This window comes from Sus scrofa, chromosome 5 (assembly GCF_000003025.6).
Source record: "Sus scrofa isolate TJ Tabasco breed Duroc chromosome 5, Sscrofa11.1, whole genome shotgun sequence".
NCBI classification, from domain to species: Eukaryota; Metazoa; Chordata; class Mammalia; order Artiodactyla; family Suidae; genus Sus; species Sus scrofa.
Window position 1 is genome coordinate 5,600,309 of NC_010447.5, and position 21,610 is coordinate 5,621,918.

The 21,610-nt window shown below is 60.8% G+C and overlaps 1 protein-coding gene across 1 annotated transcript in view; it reads left to right on the forward strand.

Annotated features, from left to right (window-relative positions):
* Window positions 1-21,610, forward strand: part of SCUBE1 (signal peptide, CUB domain and EGF like domain containing 1) — a 130,861-nt gene that overhangs the window by 38,830 nt on the left and 70,421 nt on the right. Inside the window, 1 exon segment of the mRNA XM_003125983.6 lies at window positions 8,185-8,319. Coding sequence (XP_003126031.6) covers window positions 8,185-8,319 — 135 coding nt within the window.

The window sequence follows — 21,610 nt, forward strand, 5'->3', positions numbered from 1 at the left end:
GAAGAAGATGCTGAGTTTAAGTAGGGAGATTTGATGCTCGGAGGCTCAGAATTCCAGGCAGTACCAAAGGTGGGGAGTTTGTGCTGGGAGTAAGGCGTTTGGCCCGGCCGGGGTCGGTGCCAAGGACCAGCTGCAGGTGACAGCCAGGGCGGTGGGGGGCACTCCTGGGCCCGTCTCAGTTGGGCGGCGTTTTTCCCAGGCAGTGGCGGGCCCACGGGGTGATCCTGGCCAGCGGGGCCTGTTTTCCTTCTGAGGATGGTGGTTAAGAAGCCTGTCGGGGCGTTTCCCCTTCTTCTCTTGCAGCTCCTGGCTTTGGTTCCAGGGTTGGTTGGTTCGGTTTTTCCCCCCTTCTCTCTTTCCAGTCCTCCATTCTTCTCCCCATTAACAGAAATGTTTAAAAACGCCAGTGCCTCCCACAGCCACACTGCCCACTTCCCATCCGGCTCTGTCCCCGCACACAGGCGACCTGGGGCAGGCGGCTCACTGCTTGCAGCTCCTGGTTCTAACACCACTGCTGCCCGGCGCCCAGGCCTCGTGGGGCTAAAGACAGTGCCGGCCGGGCTCCAGGAGCGGCTAAGCCTTCCGCTCCTGCAGCCTCTTTGCCCGCCCCGCTGGAGAGATGAAAGGAAGAGCTGGTCCTGCGGGGCTGGCGGAGACGTGGGCACGGAGTGTCGTGGGCATGGAGTGTCGTGAGGAGGGCAGCCCGCTGGGTCCAGGCCCCACCCTCTCCACCTGCTTCCTGAAGCACGTCCTGTTTGAATGGCTTTTCTTCGCCTGAGGTCTGGTCCTGGTACCAGCAAAAGCACCGACAAAGCGGGAGGACCCTGGGCGGCGCCCACTCCCCAGGAGCCCTGCCCATGCGGCTCTGTGCGTTCCCTGAGCCCAGACTCACAGGCCGGCGTGTTTGAGGGCCCCTCCTCCTCCATCCTGGCCTCTCTGCAGGCTGCCCACGGGGGCTGTGCTCACCCCCACCCTGGGGCTCCCTTCCAGGCAAGGCTGAGGCCAGCGGATAACCGGGCACAGCTCCTCTCCGACCAGCCCTCACTCCACCCCCCCAGGCAGCCACGGGCCCGTGCTCCCTCCCATCACCGACCTAGAACTGCCTCACTGGGCAACCCACTCACCCTGGGACCGGCCTGCTCCAGGGCCTCCAGGCCAGAGCTGCCTCCCCCCGGCAGGTCCTCTGTCAGATCCTCAGTCCGCAGACAGGGATCATGCGGCCCCGTGCACTGTTCCAAACCCTGAGATACAGCCCCGCTCAAGATGCCCCTGTTCGCAAGGACTGTGTATTCTCTGGGGAGGCAGAGGACCCAGCACAGAGAGGATTCCTATAAAGAGAAGCAGGTGACGGCTTCCAGGTGTTGTGGCCGCAGCAGCAGTGGTAGGTCATGCTACCGTCTGCTGCAATGAAGGCTGAGGGGGCACCAGGCTTCCCTTTGGGCTCTTCTGCTTTTGTCGTGGGAGCTGGAGCTAGGAGTTCAGCGTGGGCCGTGGTAGGCTTGTCGCGCCTGCTGGATGTCCGAGTGTCTGAGTGCAGGCGTCGATGTCTGAGCCTGGAGGGTGGTCGGGCAGGCAGGCCTGGAGGTCTGGGCAGCTTTGGCAAATAGGTGGCTGGAAAAGCCATGGACAGGGTGACATCTCCCAGGAAAGGAGCCCAAGAGGAGCCCAGGCCTCATGGCCCTGGTCCCCACAGGGGCATGGACCTCCCGGGGCTCGGGACTGCCCAAGGCTGCTTTAAAAGAGAGACTGTCCAGGGAGCAGGGGACAGTGTCCACCAGCCGTCTATCTGGCAAGGGCCCAGCATCTAGGGTATGTGAGACTGCTTCCAACTCAACAGTGGAAAGACAAGGAACCCAACTGAAAAATGGACAAAGCGTATGAACAGGCGTTTCTCCAGCGAGACGCAGCTGATGGGCCTGGTCCCTGCGAAGCGGGCCTAGGTGGGGAGCAGGCCAGCGCTTGCGTCAGGGGGGCGCCATTCTGGGAGCCGAAGCTGCTGTGCGGGGAGGGCCGGGGCCGAGGCAGGACCGAAGGCCATCTGCTGTTGGTTTTTCCACTTGGCAGGCCTTTGCCTTCCCCCGAAGGGTGTTCACACCTTTGATCCCTGGAACACTCGGCGGGGGCTTTGTTCAACAGTCCCCGACAGGTACTGGTGGCTGGTGGCGCAGGCACTGGGCTGAGTGCTTTATTTCCATCGTTCTCTTTACTTCCCCGAACAACTCTGGGTACCGTTAGCCCTGTTTTACAGAGAAGGTTAAGCACCCTACCAGAGGTCACACAGCAGGTCACTCACTGAATCTTACACCCAGCTGGTGCGACTCGTGGGACAAGAACCAAGACCCCCCGTCCTCGCCGCAGGAGCTACCGTGTAGATTTTAGCACGAGGAGGGGCGGTTAGCAGCCCCTGGTCCTTAGATGTTCCGTGCTGCTCGGCCATCACTGGGGGACCCCAAGGCAGCAGCTGGGATTGAAGGTGGGGCCCAGATGTGGGATGCAGTGGCCAGACCCTGAAGACCAGCAGCCTCAGCCGAGCTCGGGCCCACCCCTGGGCTGGCTCCTTGAATCTGGGTGTGAGCAGTGGGGCTTGCTGGTTTGGAAAGCTGACCCCACCAGCCATGCGCCTCATCTTCCAGCACTGAGCTTGGACTTGAGCCCAGCCCGAGAGGCTGGGTGTCCGAGCAGGGCTGCAGCCGGAGACCCTGTGTCTTCCACACACAGCCGACCTGCTGGGGAGTCCACAGCCCAAGAGAGGGCCCCAGCTGATGCCCAGCCCAGGGACAGACGGGTCCTGGGGGACTCCAGCCACACCTCCTGCCTGTGTGCCAGCACCTCTGACAGCTCGGGGAGTGTCCTGGATCTGGCAGAACTCAGGCCCCAAAGCTCTAAGACCCATGTGTATTTTACCCGAAATCTAATCCATCTGGTTCTCATTTATTTACACTTAACTCATCAAATGCAATTTTGCAAGAGCCGCTCAATAGCCAAGAGGCCTTTCTGCCTAAGCCTCCTTTCTGAAAGGAGCAGTGCGGGGAGGGCCAGGCCTCAGCCCTCAGGGACCAGGAGGGCGTTCTCGGGGTTGGAGGTTGAGTTTGGTTCCTGAGATGGGCCAGCGCCTCTGCCTCCATTCCCGGACCCTTATTGGGAGCTGGATGCAGGAGCCGGGCGCACGGCCTAACGCACAGTAGGCTCTTGGCAGCCAGGAGAGAATGGGTGGGGTCCAGCAGAACATAGAGTCTCTGTTTTAAATCATGCAGCGTCTCTGGGAAACACAAAGCAACCAAAGCTGGATCCAAAAGTAATTTTTAGTTATTATAAATAACTGCAGACCTAGGTTCTTGGTCCAAAGGAGGACAAACAGCCAGCTATTAATAAAAACAAACACCAGCACCTTGGGCCGAAAGCAAACCTCATGGGCACACCACAGTCCTGCCTGCACAGGCTTTTCAGAAGCAGATCCATCTACGTTCAGCCTGCTGGTGTAGGCTCTGGACCGCGTTCTTGTTGGCGGTCCAGACAGCCACGTCTGTGACCACTCACGGGCCCATCCCAGACACGACCCTTCAGTGGCTGGTGCAGGTGGGGGCGGCCTGCGCCGTGAGTGGGGGGGCACCCTGAGCAGAAGTAGGCGGAAGTCACAGCCGAGGTGTCTCTCCTGACCACAGCACCCAGACCTGTGCTCACGCAGGGCACTGCAGAGTGAGATGGGGGCACCTGACCCCCGAGGCGGCGTTTGGACTTGATCTTTGGTGCAGGGGGCTGTGTCCTGTTCTGACTGGAGTCATTACAGTGGCCCCTGGGACTGGCGGGGAGAGGCCGGAGGTCCGGAGATGGGGGAAGAGCCTCCTGTAGGGAGAGGCTGAGGCCCGAGCCAGGGCTGTGCCGTGGGAGCGGAGGCCGGAGAGACAGGCATGGCTGCAAGAAAGTCACCTGGCTTGGTGACTGCTTGGGTGTGGGAGACATGGAGGGAGGGGCCTCCCAGGCCAGGGGTGGGGGGGGCCGGGTCAGGGAGGGCAGCACCAGAGCGAGGCCCCTTTCTGGCCCTCCTTGGCACCCATCTCCTTCTCTCCCACCTTCCGTCCTCACTGCCCACCAGATGCGGGGCCTCGGACTGGGGCGCAGCCTCTGAGGAGCACAGGCCACATGTCTCATGGGCCAGGCCACCCTGGATGGAGCCACCGGCCGAGGCCCCCAGGGCAGGGACTAGCTGCAGTCCAGCTTCCTCTCCCTTCCCTGCACCCTGGCCTGCACCCCCACCCCTGCCCAGAAGAGCTGGGCTCCAGCCGTCCTGGGGACACAGTTGACTCAGGGGAGGGAGTGTGTGCTGAGGCCTGGGGCCTTGCCAAGAGCGACCTGGCCGGTCCAGGTGGCCCACACGGAGCTGCCACCTTTGGGGTCCTTCCTCCACGCTCTGTCAGTCCTCCCGTTACCACTTAAAAGGGTTTCCTGAGTGGCGCCTCCTCCAGTCTTCCCCGGAACTCACAGGGCCTCCACTCGGCCTTGTAGCCAAGTCCCTGTGCCGAGAGCTCCCTGCCTCTGGGAACGTTCAGCTCTGGTCATAAATAATGATGGGGGACCATGTGCTGCCAGCAGGACTCAGAGGCGGACCCCCCATCCCACCCAGAGCCCACTCAGGGCCCACAGCTCACGGATTAGAAATAGGCCTGCTCAGGGCCCGCCACGCACAGGCTCAGCCTCCACCCCAGGCCTTGGTCGTCGGTGACCCTCTGGCTTGTCCGGCTGTACCGTTGTCTTCCCCAAGGACTGTGCCCTCTACCAGTAGGGCTGGCAGGAATAGGGGCCCGGAAGACGCAGAGAGGGCCGGTGTGTGAGAGCCCCGGTGGAATCCTCTCGAGGAGGAACGTGCGAGGCCACAAAGCTTCCAGAACTCCTCTCCTGCCCACGTAGCACAGGCCCTTCCCCACTCATGCCCGGCTCGGCACCTTCCACCAGACTTTGCTCCCAGACCTCGTCCTCCAGCCTCAGGCCACAGGTCTCCCCACCCTCCTCGGCTCAGCTCCCGGTGCGCCTCCTAACCAGCCGTACTCACCGAGGGGCCCCTGGCAGCTCGCAGGGAGGGAGGCACAGAGCAGGTGCCAGTGTTTGCAGCGGGAGTGAACAGAAGTGTTTCAGGTAGGTTTCAAAGGCAAGAATAGCTCCCGCCTGGACGGGAGGCAGAGGGTGTCCCAGGAGGTGGTACAGTGCCCGCGGGAAGGCACGTGTGACTGGGGGGGTCGGCCAGAGAACAGCAGGAGGCCGTGGGGCCACCAGAGGTGGGGGAAGGCTGCGGAGAGCCTGTGTTTGGTTGGCAATGGGAAAGGGCACAGTGGGGGCAGCCCCCTCTTCCCTCCTGCTTAATCTTGGGGCTTTATCACTTGAGAGCGGGGAGAAAAAAAGTGTTTACATGGTCTCGCATTTGTTTCAAATTATTCATCAGTGTTGGAGAGTCATTGTTCCCCGCTAGTATAAACAGCCCCGTCCCAAGGCCCGGCCACTCTGCCAGCTCACCGAGGCTTTGTGGATGTGCTGTGTCGGTGCCCGTCGCTTCCCAGCTTCTAGTGAGGTGAGGAGGTGGCCAGGCCAGAGGGGGGCCCCCGAGGAGTTCACGACGGGGGGGTCGAAGGTGTTTCCACGCTATCATTTCAGCCTTTGAGGGTCTATATCCAATTTGTTTGTTTTACCAGTTGAACCTTTACTACTGGGGCTGGGGAAGCTGAGGTGCAGAGCAAAGAGTCTGAAGCACGGGCAGAACAGCAAAGAATGTGACTGGAAGGCGATCTCGTGGGCGCCGGCAGGTGGGCGTGTTCCTGGGACAGAGACGGGACTGGCCCCGGTATACGGGAACCTCCTGTAATTGCTCAGGGCAGGCTGCCTCTGGCTTTGCATTTACACGTGGGCTGCACAGACGCATTCAAGGTGACACCCAGCCTGAGCTCGTTTCAAGAGTAGTGGGTTCCTGGAGTTCCCACTGTGGCTCAGTGAGTTAAGAGCTTGACTAGCATCCGTGAGGATGTGGGTCTGATCCCTGGCCTCACTCAGTGGGTTAAGGATCGGGCATTGCCGTGAGCTGTGGTGTAGGCCGCAGATGCCGCTGGGATGTGGTGTTGCTGTGGCTGTGGTGTTGGCCAGCAGCTGCAGCTCCAATTCGACCCCTAGTCTAGGAACTTCCATATGCCAGGGGTGCAGCCCTAAAAAAAAAAAAAAGAAGAAGAAGAAGAAGAAAAAAGAAAAAGAGAAAGAATAAAGTAGCACGTTCTTCCTCACCTTCGTCTGAATGCGCTCCCTGCGTGGCCAGCTCGGCAGGGGCCAGAGGCACATGCTCAGGAGCAGGTCAGCAAGTTTGAGTCCTGCCTTTGCTCTGAGTGGCTCTGCAACTTGGTCCAAGTTACTTCCGCTCTCTGTGCCTCACTGTCCCGACCTGGAAAGCGGGGTTGGTCACGCAACCCATCACTCAGGCGGGCTGCAAGGTATGGTACGTAGGTGGGGGGAGGCCCCGTGCCTGACACGTGGTGAACACGCGCGGCATACAGGCTTTCTGTTGGTGTTAGCAGGATGGCCAGGGCTCGGTCCCTGGCTGAGAGCCGTCCGTGGCCCAGGGCAGGCGAGGGCCAAGCCCCAGAGGCAGACACCGCTAGGCTGTGGCGGGGAAGCGCCCCCAGCAAAGGTGCCCCCGGCACTGGGCCTTTAGGGAGCCATCCGTAAGACGCGCTGAGTAGAGAAGCGTTTTCAGAAAAATCCCTCTGTCCTTCCCAGCTTCCGCTGGGACCCCCTCTCCGTCTCCTCTCGGCAAGAGCTGCCTTTACCGTTTTCGCCGTGACTGTGGGTGGCTTTTAGAGTTCAGAGCCCTACCTCCCTCCTGGCTGCCACACGGCTGACATTTGAGCTTGCGGGAGAGTAATGACCTGCCTCGCCGTCGGCCTCAAAGGCAGCAGTGTGGTCCCCCCCCCGCCCCCCAGGGGCGAAGGGTCTGTCGTCCCTACGCCTGAGTAGGACCCGGCTGACACAGCGCCAGAGCCGAGTCCTCCCCCGGTTCAGGGCAGGTCAGTCTGCCCGATTCTTTACCCGCTCACATCCACTAAAAGATGTTGTGTTAAAAAGAACTGTTTAAAAAGCTCAGTGCCAAAGTGTGTGCGTGCGTGTGTGTGTGTGCGCGTGCCAGCATGTGTGCGCGTGCGTGCACCCGTGTGTGCCGGGGGTCTTGGGACTGGCTCAAAGCAGCCAGTAGCTCACGTTGCCTTTGTGGTTTCATATATTTGCCCATTAAAATGACAATACAGACATGGCACATTAAGGTTTAAGAAGCCCTTCTTTCATTAAACAAACTGACAGTATGGGGGTTATGACTTCAGTAATTGAAACACGCTGTTCTGTTCAAGACCAGAACTCCATAAAGACGCTTTTCAGCCAACAGCACCCTTTGTGCCAGCAGCCTCTGGTCAAAACTGAGTGTCGGCCCTGAGGTCTGTCTCTCCCAGAGAGTGGGAAAGACCGCTTGGCAGCCTTCCGTGGCAGGCTTGGCAGCCAGGGGTCAGGGCCTTTTAAAAACCTCCCCTTCTCTGGGCTTTTGAAACCAATTTGCGAGGCAGAAGGCAGGCTGCCCTGGCCTCAGCCTCTCTGTGCTGCAAAGTCTCGTGCAGCTGGTTGTAAATCTGAGGTGTGATTGAAGAACAGGGAGGGTGAGGTTTGGTCGGCGAGGCTCTGGGAGGCGGGGGGAGCCGGTGCAGGCTGCGGGTCCTCCTGGGGGGGGGCGGTATGTGACTTCAGCGAGAGCTCAGGTTTGAGAGGCAGATCACCAGGTGTGACCTGCCTCTGTGGGACCTTGGACAGGTGACTCTGACTCACTGAAACTCAGTTTACACATCTATAAAATAGGCCAGTACCTAGATCTGACATAGAGGTTGCTGTGAGAATTAAAGGATTTAATGCAGTTAAGATGCTCGGAGTGGTGCCAGACCCATGGGAAAACCAGATCCAGCTGGCATTCCAGCTGTGGTGACTGTCTGCCTCTGTGGAGGGCACTGGGGAGGACCACCGGGGAGGACCACTGGAGCATGGCCCTGAGTGTGCCCCTTGAGCCCCTTCGCTGAGCCCGGGCAACTGACTGCATCCGGGCCCCCCAGGTGGCCACGCCGCACGTCCAGTTCCAGGTGTGATTTCTTTTGTCTCCTTCTCTCTCTTTTCTCGCAGATGTGGACGAGTGTCAGGACAACAATGGTGGCTGCCAGCAAATCTGTGTCAATGCCATGGGCAGCTACGAGTGTCAGTGCCACAGCGGCTTTTTCCTCAGCGACAACCAGCACACCTGCATCCACCGCTCCAATGGTGAGCGCTGCCCACTCACGCCCCCACCCCCGGGAAGCCCGAGGCCCCGGACAGCCCCTCTCCGCACCCTAATTTTGGGGGCCTCAGGGTCGAGGCAGAGAACGTAGGGGTGGCCTGAATGGTGGTTTTGTGCTTCCAGTGTTGGTTCTGCACGGAACTCCTCCCAGCTCCTCCCTCCACCCCCTGCAGCAGGGCTGTTGGTGTTTCTGGTGTTTTCTGTGGCAGTGAGGTGGGGCAGGTGCCAGGCCCCAGCTCTGCCCTCCCTAGCGGGGAGCGCTTCCCTCAAGCAGCTCTGCTGCTCCGAACCTCAGCTTCCTCATCTGCAAAGGGGGACCATGGTGTGGAGCCAGCAGGGTCTTGGGAGGATGGGACCCCACACACTAACACTAAGCTCTGGGGGAGACCGGGGGCCCTGGTCATGATTTTTATTTGAAAACAGTTGCTGAGATAGAAAAGAAAGACACACTTAAGAAATACAAAACCCGGGGTAATTAGGCAGAACGGCTTTCCTGGCTCCTTGGAAGTCTTAGTGTTTGTTTAGGCAGCTTCCTCAAGGACAGGGCAGCCCGATAATTCTCAGCCCTGCCGTGTCCCCAGGAGGACAGAAAGGCCGAGCGCCACGGTCCCTGGGCGCTGCTCCAGGCGCACTGTCCGGGCTGACGAGGCACCTTAGGAGGTCTCGTGGCTGTGGGGCTGTGGGGTCCTGCTGCCCCGGACGAGGGCCCTGGGCCCAAATCGAGTTTTATAAAAAGCACACTTGTGAGGAAGAGAGGGCGAGTGGTGGTGGGAAGGGAGTCGTGCTTTCATCAAGGAGAGGGGTTTGCAGGGAGACGAGGCTCGGAGCAAGCGGGAAGGGCCCGAGGCTGTGTGCGCTCTGCTCCTGTAGACCAGCTTTCCCACGAGCAGGGTGGGCGCTCGGGAAGGCCGTGGCCTGGTTGGAAGGCAGATGAACAGGAGGGGACAGCACGACGCCAGGTGGCGGCTGGGTTCTGTTTGCAACCGGGGCTGCTCTGCCTGTAAGGATTCGCTGTGCCAAGGACGTTCCAGAGCAGAGCAGTGGGGTTGGGGGACACGATGACGTGGGGGCAGCGACTGCGGCTGCTGTGGGCTCCACGCTTCCTCCAAGCTGGGCCCTCACAGCAGCCTGCCGAGCTGGGTTATCGTGACCCTGTGACTGGTGAAGGTGCTTAAGCCCAGTCAAGTTGGGAGACCTGCCCGAGGTCATACCATAGGTTCCAGGCAGTCAGGATGCCAGCTCTGGTCACCAGGTGGGACGCGATGAGGCTGGTAAGGAAAGAAATCAGGCAGAGGAGCAGAAACAGACAGGTGCTGACGGCCTCTCTGAGGAAGCTGCACACGAGCTAGAACAGATCGACGAGCGGGAGGGGCTGCGGGAGGGGTCTGGGGTGGGGGTGCAGGCAGGGTTTGTGTCAAGGCCCGCGGGGAAGGGACCAGGCTCCTGTGAAACTGAACAAGGGCGGGGTGGCAGAGCACAGCAAGCTGGCACGAGGAGTGCATGCCAGGGGCCACCGTGAGGCTGGTGGGACGTGGCCGGAGCTGGGATTTCAGGCATCAGCGGCCGAGCGGAGCTGGTGAGGCAGTGGTGGGGGAGTGATGCCAGAGGGCAGGGCGGGGGATATCAGGGGAGACTCAGACTCTCCAGGGGCCAGGAATCTAGATTCAACCAGAATACAGATTTGGGGGACTCAGCCCCAATCTATGTCAACCAGCTGTTGGTTAAAGAAGTCCCTGCTCTCGTTAGGATTTTTGCGTCAATCTCCCAATGTTGAAATCCAGGTAGTGAATCAATCTGAGAACTAGAAAACTTCTTGGCTACCTGCCTAAGGACAAGGGAGGCATTTCCGGGGTCCCCGAAGGCTGCGTGGAGGGACTGAGGAGGACAGGACAGGACAAGTGCATGGGACCTGGACCCCCGGTCCTCTGTGCCTGTGGGGGCATGGGCCTGGGCCACCGGACGGGCTGCTCCTTCCCGAGGCTCCGTGGGTTGTCGTGGCAGTTGCCGCCTTGACCGTGTGTTAACTGCAGTGCTGGTTGTTAGAGCTCAAAATCAGAACGTGTCCAGCGAGCTGAGACCAGCTTGTTCTGCCCCCAAGTGACCTCTGACCCAGTCAGATTCCTATGTCACCTGACTCTAGGTTCCTAATGGCTCGCAGCCCTCTGGAGCCTCCCCTGAGCCGGGGAAAGCAAGGAGGCCGGTTTGATTAGAGGGGACACGACGCACGAGCAGGGTCAGCCAGGGCCAGTCCAGGCTCCTGGCCAAGAGACAAGGCCACGGACTCAGCCCTTCTGAGTGGCTGCACCTCATAGGCGCCAGCACAGACCCTGGCCTGAGGCGTGTGGATCTGGCCAGGTGGGGGTTGGGAGTTTTAGGTTCTCGGCTGTTCTCCGTCTGCACTGGTCACGTGGCCTCTGCCATTACTCCTACCTCTCTGGGTCTCCTTGTCTATAAACCGAGACCAGTAATCCCTCCCAGACAAGCGAGGGCTCCAGTAGGGGAAATGCTTTGAAGGGGTCAAGTTCATTGCCTGCCCTAGGGGTGGCCGCTCACATAGGCAGCTTCCTCAGGCCTTTAGAACGCATGCTGGATTTGGGGACACAGGCTGTTCCCTGGTTCCCAGCTTGGGTGGGAGGGGACCCAGAGCCGCTGAGATCTGTGGCCCGGCTCTCTCCACTCAGCACTTCTGGCAGCAGCACAGCCCACACTCACCCCCTCGTTCAGCCTCTGGCCCAGCAAGCTCTAAGTCCCTCTTCCGCCCCACGGCCGGGGGACAGCTGGGCCAGGCCAGTGCCAGCCTCTGCTGCCCCATCATGGCCGGCCGCCCAGGGCCTCCCAGTCCCGGTGTGGACAGGCCACCAGGCAGCTGGCACCTCCGGCTCTCTCCCTCTCCTAGGCCTGCTCTTTTCTCTTAAATGTACGTCGCGTCCACGCTCCAAGAAGGTGTTGACTCCTGGATGAACTTTCCCCTCTCCTTCCCGAGAGGACTTCTTCCCGTCAGTCTGAGCGAAGCTGATTTAGCGGGAAGGCGCTCTGAAAGGTCTGACGAGCTGTGTGATTAGGTCACTAGTTCATTCATTCGTGTGCCAGGCGCCCGGCTGGTCCCTGGGATCCCAGTGTCAGTAAAAGCAGACACGGTCCTGCCAAGCTTTCCGCCTAGACAGGGGTCCGATGCTAACGAGGATGCTAGCAGTTACCTTCTCTTGAGGAGCTGAGGAGGGCGCCCTGGAGGGAGGGCACTGGGCCTTCCAGGGCCTCTAATGTTCCCATCTGCACAGCAGAGACGCAGTGAGAGCCGTCTCCAGGAGGGCCTGGTGAAGGATTGCCGTTCTCACTGGCGCTGATCCTGGGCCACCGCAGCTGCCCACAGCCGTGGGTTTGAGATGTTTGAGCCCCTCGCCCACGCAGGAGGCTGCCCGCTCTCAGGCCTCGCCTGATGCCCACTGTGGTCCCGTCTCTGGCGGTGCTGGAAGGCACCCGCGTGAGAGGCAATGTGTTGTCTCCACGGTGGAGAGATGCGGGACCGACTGGCAAGGGGGCTTGGGGGGCTGTATGTGTCAAAGCCCAGCCCCGAGGGCCCTTTGGCACAGACACCTGCCACCATTAAGAGCACAGGTTCTGGGGCCTGGCAGCCTTGCCTGGAACGCCAGCCCCCCAGCTCATCATCTGTGCGACCTTGAGCAACCTTGAGCAAGTCACATCTCTGGCCTGTTGTAGACTGGGGGTCATCGCAGTACCTGCTTCATAGAGGTGGAAAGATGATTTCAATAAATGCGGCGTCTTAGGATTGTGACTTATCAGAGGTGAGGAAGGAGGCCCGAGAGGGCAGCCCCCCCCCCACACACACATATACCCGGGCCTATTTCCAGAGCCGTCAGCAGAGTCAGGGCCTGGAGCATTCAGGGCAAGGCTCTGCTGCTGTGCGCGGGGGCTGCCCGGAGCCTGAGCTTCCGCTGAGGATGCTCAGGCGATCGGCAGTCAGGCCTCCTCGGGGAACGAATGCTCTTCCAAGCGGTGAGCTGATGGCCCTGGCACCCGGGCTTATCCGTGCTCAGGGCAGCACATGGCATGCAGACACCTAGCCTCACCCTCAGCCGTCACCCAGTCGCAGCTCGCCAGCACCCACCACGAGTCCCACCTAGGGCTGCAGAGCTCAGGCCCCCCGCTCACAGGGGAGGTTTGAGCGGTGTGCCGGGCCCCTGCTGGGCACCGGCCGTAGGGAACCGAGACTTGAGGAGGACATCAGGCCTCTGTCTGCTCCTGCTGCTCCCCAGGCTCTGGGCGCCCCACCCGACCCCGTGTACGGATCAGGGCCCCGCTCAGCCCGCAGTGAGCCGGCCCATGGAAGGCTGTCAGGCTTTGCCTCCTCTGGGCTCAGAAGGCTGCCTTTGTCCCCCACCCCCCTGCAGAAGGCAGTTTTCCCCCTGCTGCCTGCGTCCCTGCAGCTTGGCTCCCCGTGGGCAGGGACTCTGTCCCCCCTGTGCTGATGTGGGGTGGGGGAGGGGCTGGTGCTCCCCGTCCTCGGCTCGTGCAGGCCAGCTCCTGCTCAGCATGGACCAGTGGACGCCGCAGCCCGTCCAGGCGCTGGGCCAGGTGATGGAGCCCAGAGGCGTGTACGTTTCACCGCACACCGAAGCCTGCCATGCTGCCTCCCCTCCCGCGTTGGATGCTCTGGAACAGGCCACAGGGCCCTGAGCATCTGTGTCCCTGCAAGGCGGAGGCCCGTGCAGAGCGGATGCCGGACTGGCATTCTCCCAGCAGGACGTTGGGTTTACATGCGCGCCTTTAACGGTCTCTTTGATGTCCTTCTGAGTCTGTTTAAGTGCACGTAAAAATGTGGGTGGGAGACGGCCTCGCCCTCCCACCGCCAGCATTCCTTGTGGCACTCAGAGCCGTGTTTTCACAGAGCTCAAGATTTGGCATCCAAGGTAGCACTGGCTCCAGCCAAAATCTGAGGTGGGATCCAGGAACAGGAAAGCTTGGCTTCTTATGCATGAAATGCTAACGGTGAGGGTGAGAGCTCCCATCCTGCGGGTTCACTGCGGGCCAGGCCCTGGGATAAGCACTAGCATCTTGCATCCTTACAGGAACCTGATTTTACAGATTAAGAAACCGAGGCATGGAGAGGTTGGGACACTTGCCCAAGGTTGCAGCCCGTGGCACGGCAGAACCCACGCTCTGGTGGGCTGGCCTCTGAGCCTGGGCAGACTGCACAGAGGGTTCCAACAAGGCTTGCACACACCCCTCACCCCAGGCCCAAGAGGGTGGGACCTGGGAAAAGCAGAGATGCCTCTTTAGCTGGCACACAACCTGCAGTTCCATGGGTGTGAGCGTGCCAGGTATTAAGTTTACTTGTCTCTCTCTCTCTTTTTTTTTTTTTAATGTCCCCACTTGCAGCATGTGGAAGTTCCCAGTCCAGGAATTGAATCCAAGCTGCAGCTCTGGCAGTGCCAGACTCTCTAACCCACTGCGCCAGGCGTGGAACCCGCACCTTCGCAGCAGCCCAAGATGCTGCAGTTGGAGTCATAATGCACTGTGCCACAGTGGGAACTCCATACGCCTCTTTAAACTAAGCACCAGGAGTTCAAAAAACATTTTGTGGTGGAAATCTCCTGAAATGGTTCACTCTTCAGGAGGACAGCCTCAGTTGGCCTGGCCGCTTTTCCCTACGATTCACAATTTTTGTTTGGAACTCACTGCCTGCACAGCCGCTCCTCTTGGGGCCAGAGAGTGCTCGTCGCGTCTGTCTCCGTGCTGACTGTCCCAGACTTCTGGGCTGGAAGCAGCTCTTTCTGTTGCCGTGGTCCGCCGTCCTGAACCCCTGCCTGTAGAGGGTCTGGCCGCAAAGTCAGGCAGCCAGGGCTGCAGGCACACACACAGAGGCTGAGGCCCCCAGGCCCTGCGACAGCTGTTTGCTCACGGGAGTCGTTTGTCATTGTCTCCGAGTTGGCAGGTGTGCCCTGGGCGACTGCACGTGACCTCCATCCGTGTGGAGGTCATCGTTCTGCTTTTGAGACCCCTGCCTGAGGTGTTCTTGAGATCTGTTCATTTTATCGGTAGACTTGTACCCAAGTGTGACTAGAGATTTAAAAAAAAACGGGTTTTTTTTAACTTTTCATTTGGAAACAATGGTAGCGTCATAAAGAAATGCAAAAATAGTAAGGAGATGGAGTTCCTGTTGTGGCTCAGTGGTTAACAAACCCAACTAGTATCCTTGAGGTTGCGGGTTCAATTCCTGGCCTCTCTCAATGGGTTAAGGATCCAGCGTTGCCGTGAGCTGTGGTGTAGGTCGCAGACATGGCTCTGATCCCGCGTTGCTGTGACTGTGGTTCAGGCTGGCAGCTACAGCTCCAATTCAGTCCCTAGCCCAGGAACCTCCGTGGAAATATGCCGTGGATGTGGCCCTGAAAAGGCAAAAGACAAAAAAAAAAATAGTAAGGAGAGATCCCACAGTTTCCACCAGTGGTCACATCTCACATCACTAGGGAACAGCATCGGCTCCAGGAAGCTGGCGTTCGTGTGGGTACGCGTGTGTTTATGCTGCTTTATTACACGTGGAGTGGATTCGTGTAACCAGCTTAGCAGTCAAGAATTAGCATTTTAATAACAATTGAACAGCTAAGTACTCTGCCAGAGCCTGAAGCCAGACCCCAAGCTGCTGGAAGTGAGGGGGTCAGGAGACTGGGTTTGGCAGAAGTTTGGACTTCGCTGTGAAAGTGATTGGGCCCCTATCAGCCCCTGGGGCAGGGGGTGATTCCCATTTGGGGCGGATGAGGCAGTTTGCTGGGAGGTGGCACCCATGGCCATTGGGGACTGGAACACACGAGGGGGCAGTGTGGGTGGAGAGGAGGGTGGCAGAGGGGAAGGCGAGAGGCAGGGCAGGCAAGCCCTTCTGCAGAGAGGCCCGCTACCCAGGGCACCATGCTGGCAGCTGTGAGGACAAGCTCAGGAACCAGGCTTGGTTGGTGGACAGGGGGCTGCAGGTGTCCAGGGGCATGGGGACAGCAGTGCCCTGCTGGCTGTACTGTGCTTCATCCACCACGTGACCAGGCCAGGGAAGGGGACTGGGCTCCTTCTAGCTGCACCCACAGCCACCTGGGTCGGCCGCAGCGGAAGCCTCGGACCCTGAGCCCACTGGCCAAGGCCCTCACCGCCCCAGGACTGGCTGACTCTCCTCAGCAAAGGCCTTGGACAGTATTCGGGCGCCAGTCTCTGGAGTCAGGTCAGGGCAGAGGACTGGCGGCTTTCACAGAGGCTGCCGCCTTTCTGCCCCTCCAGCCCTGGTCCTGGGCCCTCCCTGCCACACTCCTCCAGGCTGGTCCTTGACCCTCCTCTGGACTTTGTCTGCTGCGGGGTGCTGGCTTCCGCATGGGTGGGTGTGTCTGGGAACTTTCTGTTGTAACTGAGGGGGCTCAGTGGCCCTGCCAGAGAATCCCCCGCCCTAGGCCCCAGGGCTGCCCCTCTGGCTGCTCCTCGGGTGGACAAGCCCGGCTGGAGCACGGGGCAGGTTCTGCTTGCTGCCTCGCCCACAGACCAGGTGGGCGGGAGAATAAGCAGCTCTCACATTTAGTGGGAAGATTTACGGTGCTGCGCAGAGAAGGCCTGTCCTGGCCCTTTGCAGTCCGGAGCAGCCCTCGAGGCGGGGACGATAAATCCAGCCCATTATTTTTTACGAGCCTCCCACCCCATAAACAACTCCTTTGGCTGCTGAGCCCAGCTTCACGCCCTTCTCCTGGCCTGGCCTCCAGCCAGCCCCAGCCAGGCGGCCCTGCAGGGACCCCGGTACTTCGTGGGGTTGGCAGTGGGGTTCCCCCTTGCTGCAGGGCCTCGGCCTCCTAGAGTGGACGGTGCAGGGGTAGCCAGCCCTGGCCCTGGCTCCCTTCGCAGCTACAAGTCCCGGGGCCTCAGTTTCTTATCTATAAAATGGGACAAACAGTATTCATTACAGAAATGGTTATAAGGACCAAAATGAGATAATATGTGTGTACACTGTCACCTCGTGGAGTGCCTGACCTGAGACGTATAAAACTGACAGCTGTCACGGGGCGTCACCATGTGCCTAGCTCTGTGCCTGGGCCGTGACATGAGTAATCAGATCCCGAGAGCAGTCGTGGGCTGGTAGCTGCCCCCGTCCCCTCTGCTGGGGAGAGAATGGAGAGCGAGACGCCAAGAGGCAGGTCCGTGGTGAATAAACAGCACAGTCGGGATTGAAACCCATATCTTAACCAAGTCCTGGGACCAAAGATCCTAAAGGAACAAGTGGGTGGCAGGCGGGAGCAGGGGTGGCCCAGGGCCCCGCCTCTCCAGCCTCCGCCTGGGGCGCGGCTTCTCCTCCGCTGACTTGGGCAGCAGCTGTCTCCGGGGTCTCCCTGTCCCACTCGCCGCCGACGCAGCGGGAGCCGCTGTCGTGCGTGACCCTCTGGCCGTGTCGCTCCCCACTCAGGGCCGTCCCCGGGCTCCCCTCTGTGCGGCGAGAGTCGTGAAGCAGCCCTGACAGCCCCTTGTCTCTCCTGAGCCGCGATGTCCCCCTTCCCGCCGTCCCAGGCCTCCTTCCACAGCCGGTGCCCCGCCTGCCTCTGTCCTCCTTGTGACCAGAGCGCCCTTTCCCAGCTAAGGACCTGGCTGTGTGCCTCTGCCTCGGGGGCCGCTCCCCTGCCCTCGCTTCCTGGAGGACTCTTCATCATCCTGCAGCACCCACCCGACTTCCGTCTCCTCGGGGAAGCCGCCTCTGGCTCCGAGGCAAGCATGGCATCCTCCAGACACACACCATGTGGCTCGGAAGGGCTAAGCTCTCCTTGGGGACGGCAGGCCAGCCCCTGAGAGGGGCACGGATGCGTTTCTTATGTCCATCGTGGGGCAGAGAGCAGAGGAGTTGTGCCTTGTGGAAGCGAGAAGGGGCCTGGATTCATCTCATGAGGGAGATTGTGTCTGGATTTCCTGAAGGCGCCAGCAGCACCCTGGGCGCTGGGCCCCGGCCGCCACGGGGCTCGCTCCTGCAGCTGCATCCAGCCTCTCCCACGGGAGAGCCCGAGGTCAGGGACCCCCCTCACCCCCGCTCAGCCCTCCACACACCTGCATGAGTGGATCCCTTCCCGGAACACCGTCCCCCTGCTGTCCCCAAGCCTGACCTGTCATCCCCCAGACCCCCTCCAGCAACCGACCCCACACTCTCATGCGTTTGTTTACCGAATGGGGTGACCACTTGGCAGTATATTCAGGGTAGAATAAGTTGTGGGCATCAGCGTAGGATCCCCACGGCGCTTCTCCTGCCCTGGTAGGAGCCCTTCCCAGGGGAAAGCGAATTCACCGTTTCCCAAGCCCTGCTGTGCACTAAGCCCTGGGTGCCCTTGAGTCCTCACAGGGCCCTGGGAAGGAACAGCTGCCACCCCTGTGCAGAGGAGGAATGGGAGGTGCGGGCAGGGACGTCGGGCACAGCTGGCCTGGGACGGAGCCAGCCCGGAGCGAGCCCAGGCATTTGCGGCCCCGAAGCCCAAGCTCCCTTGCACGGCCTGTGACGGGCCGTTGGGAGAGGCATGGGCAGTGGCGCTGGGAAGCCGCGCGCCTCGAGGGGCCCTTCCCGCACCTGGGCTCCCTCCATCTGGGCACCTGTCAGGAGGGAGAAAGAGACTTGTTCCCTGGTCGCCGCCAGGCCATGGCCTGGGGCCTGTGTGAGCTGACATGCCCTGTGTGGCCCCTCTGGGGTCCCTGTGGAGGAAGGAAAGGGGTGCCAGATAAAATACAGGACACCGGTTTAAATTTGGATTTCACATAAACGGTGGATACTTTTTTGGTATAAATATGACCCAGCAACACGTGGGACATACTTATACTCAGGAAGCACTCGTTGTTTATCCAGAGTCCAGAATAACCAGCCTCCTGTGTTTTCATTTGCTGGGTCTGGCAGCACTGGGCAAGGAAGGGGGCATGTCCAGCCTCTGGAGCCTGAGGGAGTGCGAACTCGGGATGCAGGAAAGCCTCACAGGCCTGCGGTCCCAGGCAGCCGGGCCTCCGCAGGCTTGGACGTGCTTGGGGTGACGCCTAGTGACCGGCCGGGGAAGTTCAGGGCGCAGGAGCGGAAGGACCGTTAGCCCTGAGAGGAGACAGCGGGGCCGGGGGTCCAGGGTGAGGAGCGGCTCCGAAGGGACAGTCACTGCAGAGCTGGCCAAAGCGGGGAGGGAGGGGGAAGGCCAGCCTTTGCTGACATTACCGCCTTCTCGAAGGGGGTGTCGGGGACCCTGAGCGGGAGCTGTCCCCTCTTCAGTGCCGTTCAGTCATCTTCCTCCTCCACCACACAGAGGAGGGCACGGAGCAAGCTCCAGGCCACGCATCTTAGAACCCGCAGGGGTAGGTGTGGGAAGTGGAGCTGGTAAAACCCGCCCCCGCCCCCACCCCGTGACCTTCCTGTGGCACCTGCAGCTCTGCAGGCGTCTGTCCACAGGTGTCACACGCATTGCCACGTGGTCCTCACTGCCAGGCACCCTCCCATCCCACAGGGGCAGCCTTCCGGGGGCTCCCAGTGCCAGGACTGGTCAGGGCACATGAGGCGAGGGGCTGAAGGGAGGCTGCTGCCCACTCCTGCTTTCCGAGAAGTCAGGCCAGCCCAGTTTGCACAGGGAACGGCCACAGCCGGCTCAGGTCCCTGCTCCACCACACAAACTGGGCGTCCTCTCTCCGAGCCTCAGCATCGTCACCTCTCAGGTAGGCCTGCTGATGGTACCTGGCACTCAGTGTCGTGGAGACGGTCAGTTAGAGACATTTGCAAAGAGCCCAGCATGGGGCCTGGCACTGAGTAAGCGGAAGCCCACCTTCTTAAGCCCATTTGCCGGGGGCGGGCTGGGCTCCTGGTCAACCGGGGGTGTGGTCTGGGGCGGATGGCGCCCCGGCCAGGCCTGGAGCTGCCTGGGAGGATGTGACTGGGGGGCCCAGGGTGGGAGACAGAGCCCTGCATGTCTGCTACGCCCAGGCCTCCTAATGAGAGGCTCGCGGATGCTGTTGGAGTGTAATTAGGGGATCGGAGTGGAGCCGGACCGGCAGGCAAGCTGGCACAGGCTCGGGGCCAGCTCTTTGCTACAGGCAGCAACCGGGCCTGGGCCTGCAAACAGATGCACCCTGTTGCCTGAGTGTTGGCCACTGTTCTGATACAGAGTCTGGAGCCCAGAGAGACCGAGCCAGGCCCCTTGCCAGGGCAGCTGAGTTCAGCAAATATTTCTCAGGCCTTCACAGGGGTGGGCACTGCACAGAGCCCAGGGGCGAAGAGGGGACTCGGGCTTGGGCCCTGCCTCCCTGAGGAGCCGCCAGTCTGGTGGGGGAGACCCAGCAGACCCAGAAGGTGCAATGAGTGTGGCTGGTGGGTGCTGTGAGGGAGGGGAGCCCAGGGGGCCACGAGGTCCCGGCTGGGCCCCAACCCAGCCTGGGGACCTGAGGGAGGGCAGAACTGGGGAAGATGTGACATCCAGGCAGAAGCTCAGATAAGTGTCGGGAGCTGCCATTCAAAGCAGGGAGAGAGTTTGTCCCAAGCAGAAGGAACTGCATCGCCAGAGGCGCCAGGCGGGCAGGAAGGCAGGCTGAGCAGGCGGCAGCAGAGGCTCCCAGTTCCCTGGGCCCGCGGCAGGCGGTGGGGGGTTAGGAGGACCTAGAGCGCCATGCTGAGAGCTCCGGCCTCAGCCCGGACGCTCTGGCCAGGGTGGAGGCACTGTAGGTTTGAGCAACGGGAAGACACAGTCAGGTCCGTTCTCCGGAACTCCTGGAAGTCCACCGGGAGCTCAGGTTCTAAAGTGAAACGCAGAAAGCCTGTCCCATCTGTGTCCCCTGGCACCATTCTGTCTTGCTTCAGGGCTGTGCCTAGACCCGGTCGCCTCACCTCAGTTATTAATCTCAGTGTTTTTGTCTGTTAAGTGGGTCCAGGACCGTGACAGAGCCGCCCTGCCGGGGTTGGCGGGTGAGTTCCAGAGGTAACGTACCGGGCAGCTGGGGTCGCCAGCAGCTCTCCCCAGCCCCGACCTGGCCGCTCCGGTGCCTTGGGCCCTTTCTCGCCGCCTTTCCTCCAGCGAGAGGGAGGTGGGGGCTGCACGTGGGAGCCCGTGTCTGGGCAGGGGAGGCAGCGCCTCTCCCTGCCACCCCCCAAGGCTGCGGCCTCTTTCTGGGCTCTGTAATTTCCTACTGATGAGATGGAAGGGGAGGAAAATCCTTCCTCCCAAGTCGGGGGAGGGTGGAGCGAGGTAATTGTTCTCTTCTCCCTGCTCTGCCGTTCCCAGCTCGCCTTCCCTTCAAGTCTGTTTAAGGGACAGGGATGCTGAAAATGATGTTATTGATGAAGTCGCCATAGCAACGACCCCTGGAGGCACACATTCCAGCTTTGTTATTCGGGCCGGGGGCTAGGAGAAAGGCGGCTCCTAAGTACAAACAGACTGGGCCCACCCCACCCACCCCTCCCCGCCACTGCCTGCTTTAGATGCATCCGTGAACTTTGCTTTGGAGACATGCGAGGTACCCACTGGTTTGGGGCAGGCAGACTCTGCTGTCATTTCCCTCAGCGCATGCCTTTGTGGAGCATCCAAAAACGATAGACGGCTTTGGGAAAATAGGCCCTGGTGGGAAAGGGCCGCGAGGACTGTCACAGCGCCTAGAGAAGGCCAGGAGCTGGGGAGGGATCCATGAGATGGAAGCACGGGCCGCCGATCCATCCTCACGGGCTTGTGTGTAAAGCGGTCATGGCCATACCCACCTCGCAGGCGCGTAGTGAAGGTTAAATTCATGAAAAGTTTAGTCAGAGCCCGACTCCCTACATCTTGTCTTCTGGAGAACTCAGAGAAAGGGGCCCTGGAATGTGTCCCAAATCCAGCCTTCCTCCCTGTCCCCACAGCCACTGCCATCCCTCCAGGCCCCTTCGTCCCTGTCCCCTTCGGGACGACAGCAGTAGCCTCCCGCCTGCTTCTGGCCTGCACTCTTGCCCCAGCACGGTGCCCCCAGGCAGTGTCCAGAGGTCTTTCTTACACGGGGCCCACTGCTGCCCAGTTTACCACCTTCGTGTGTGAAGTCCTTGAGTCCTTCCCTGCTCCCCCAGCCAGCCTCACGGGCCCAGAGAAGGGGGCTGCACGTGGAGGCGGTGCCTGGGAGGCAGGGCCCATGACTGCCCACTTTTCACGGGTGCAGGCTAAGACCCAGGGAGCCGTAGTGATTGCCCAGGGTCATGCTGCAAGTAGTAGAGCCTGCAGATGGACCCGCCAAGGTGGCAGCAGAGGTTCTGTGTCCTCGTTGTTTCCCGCCCCAGCCTGG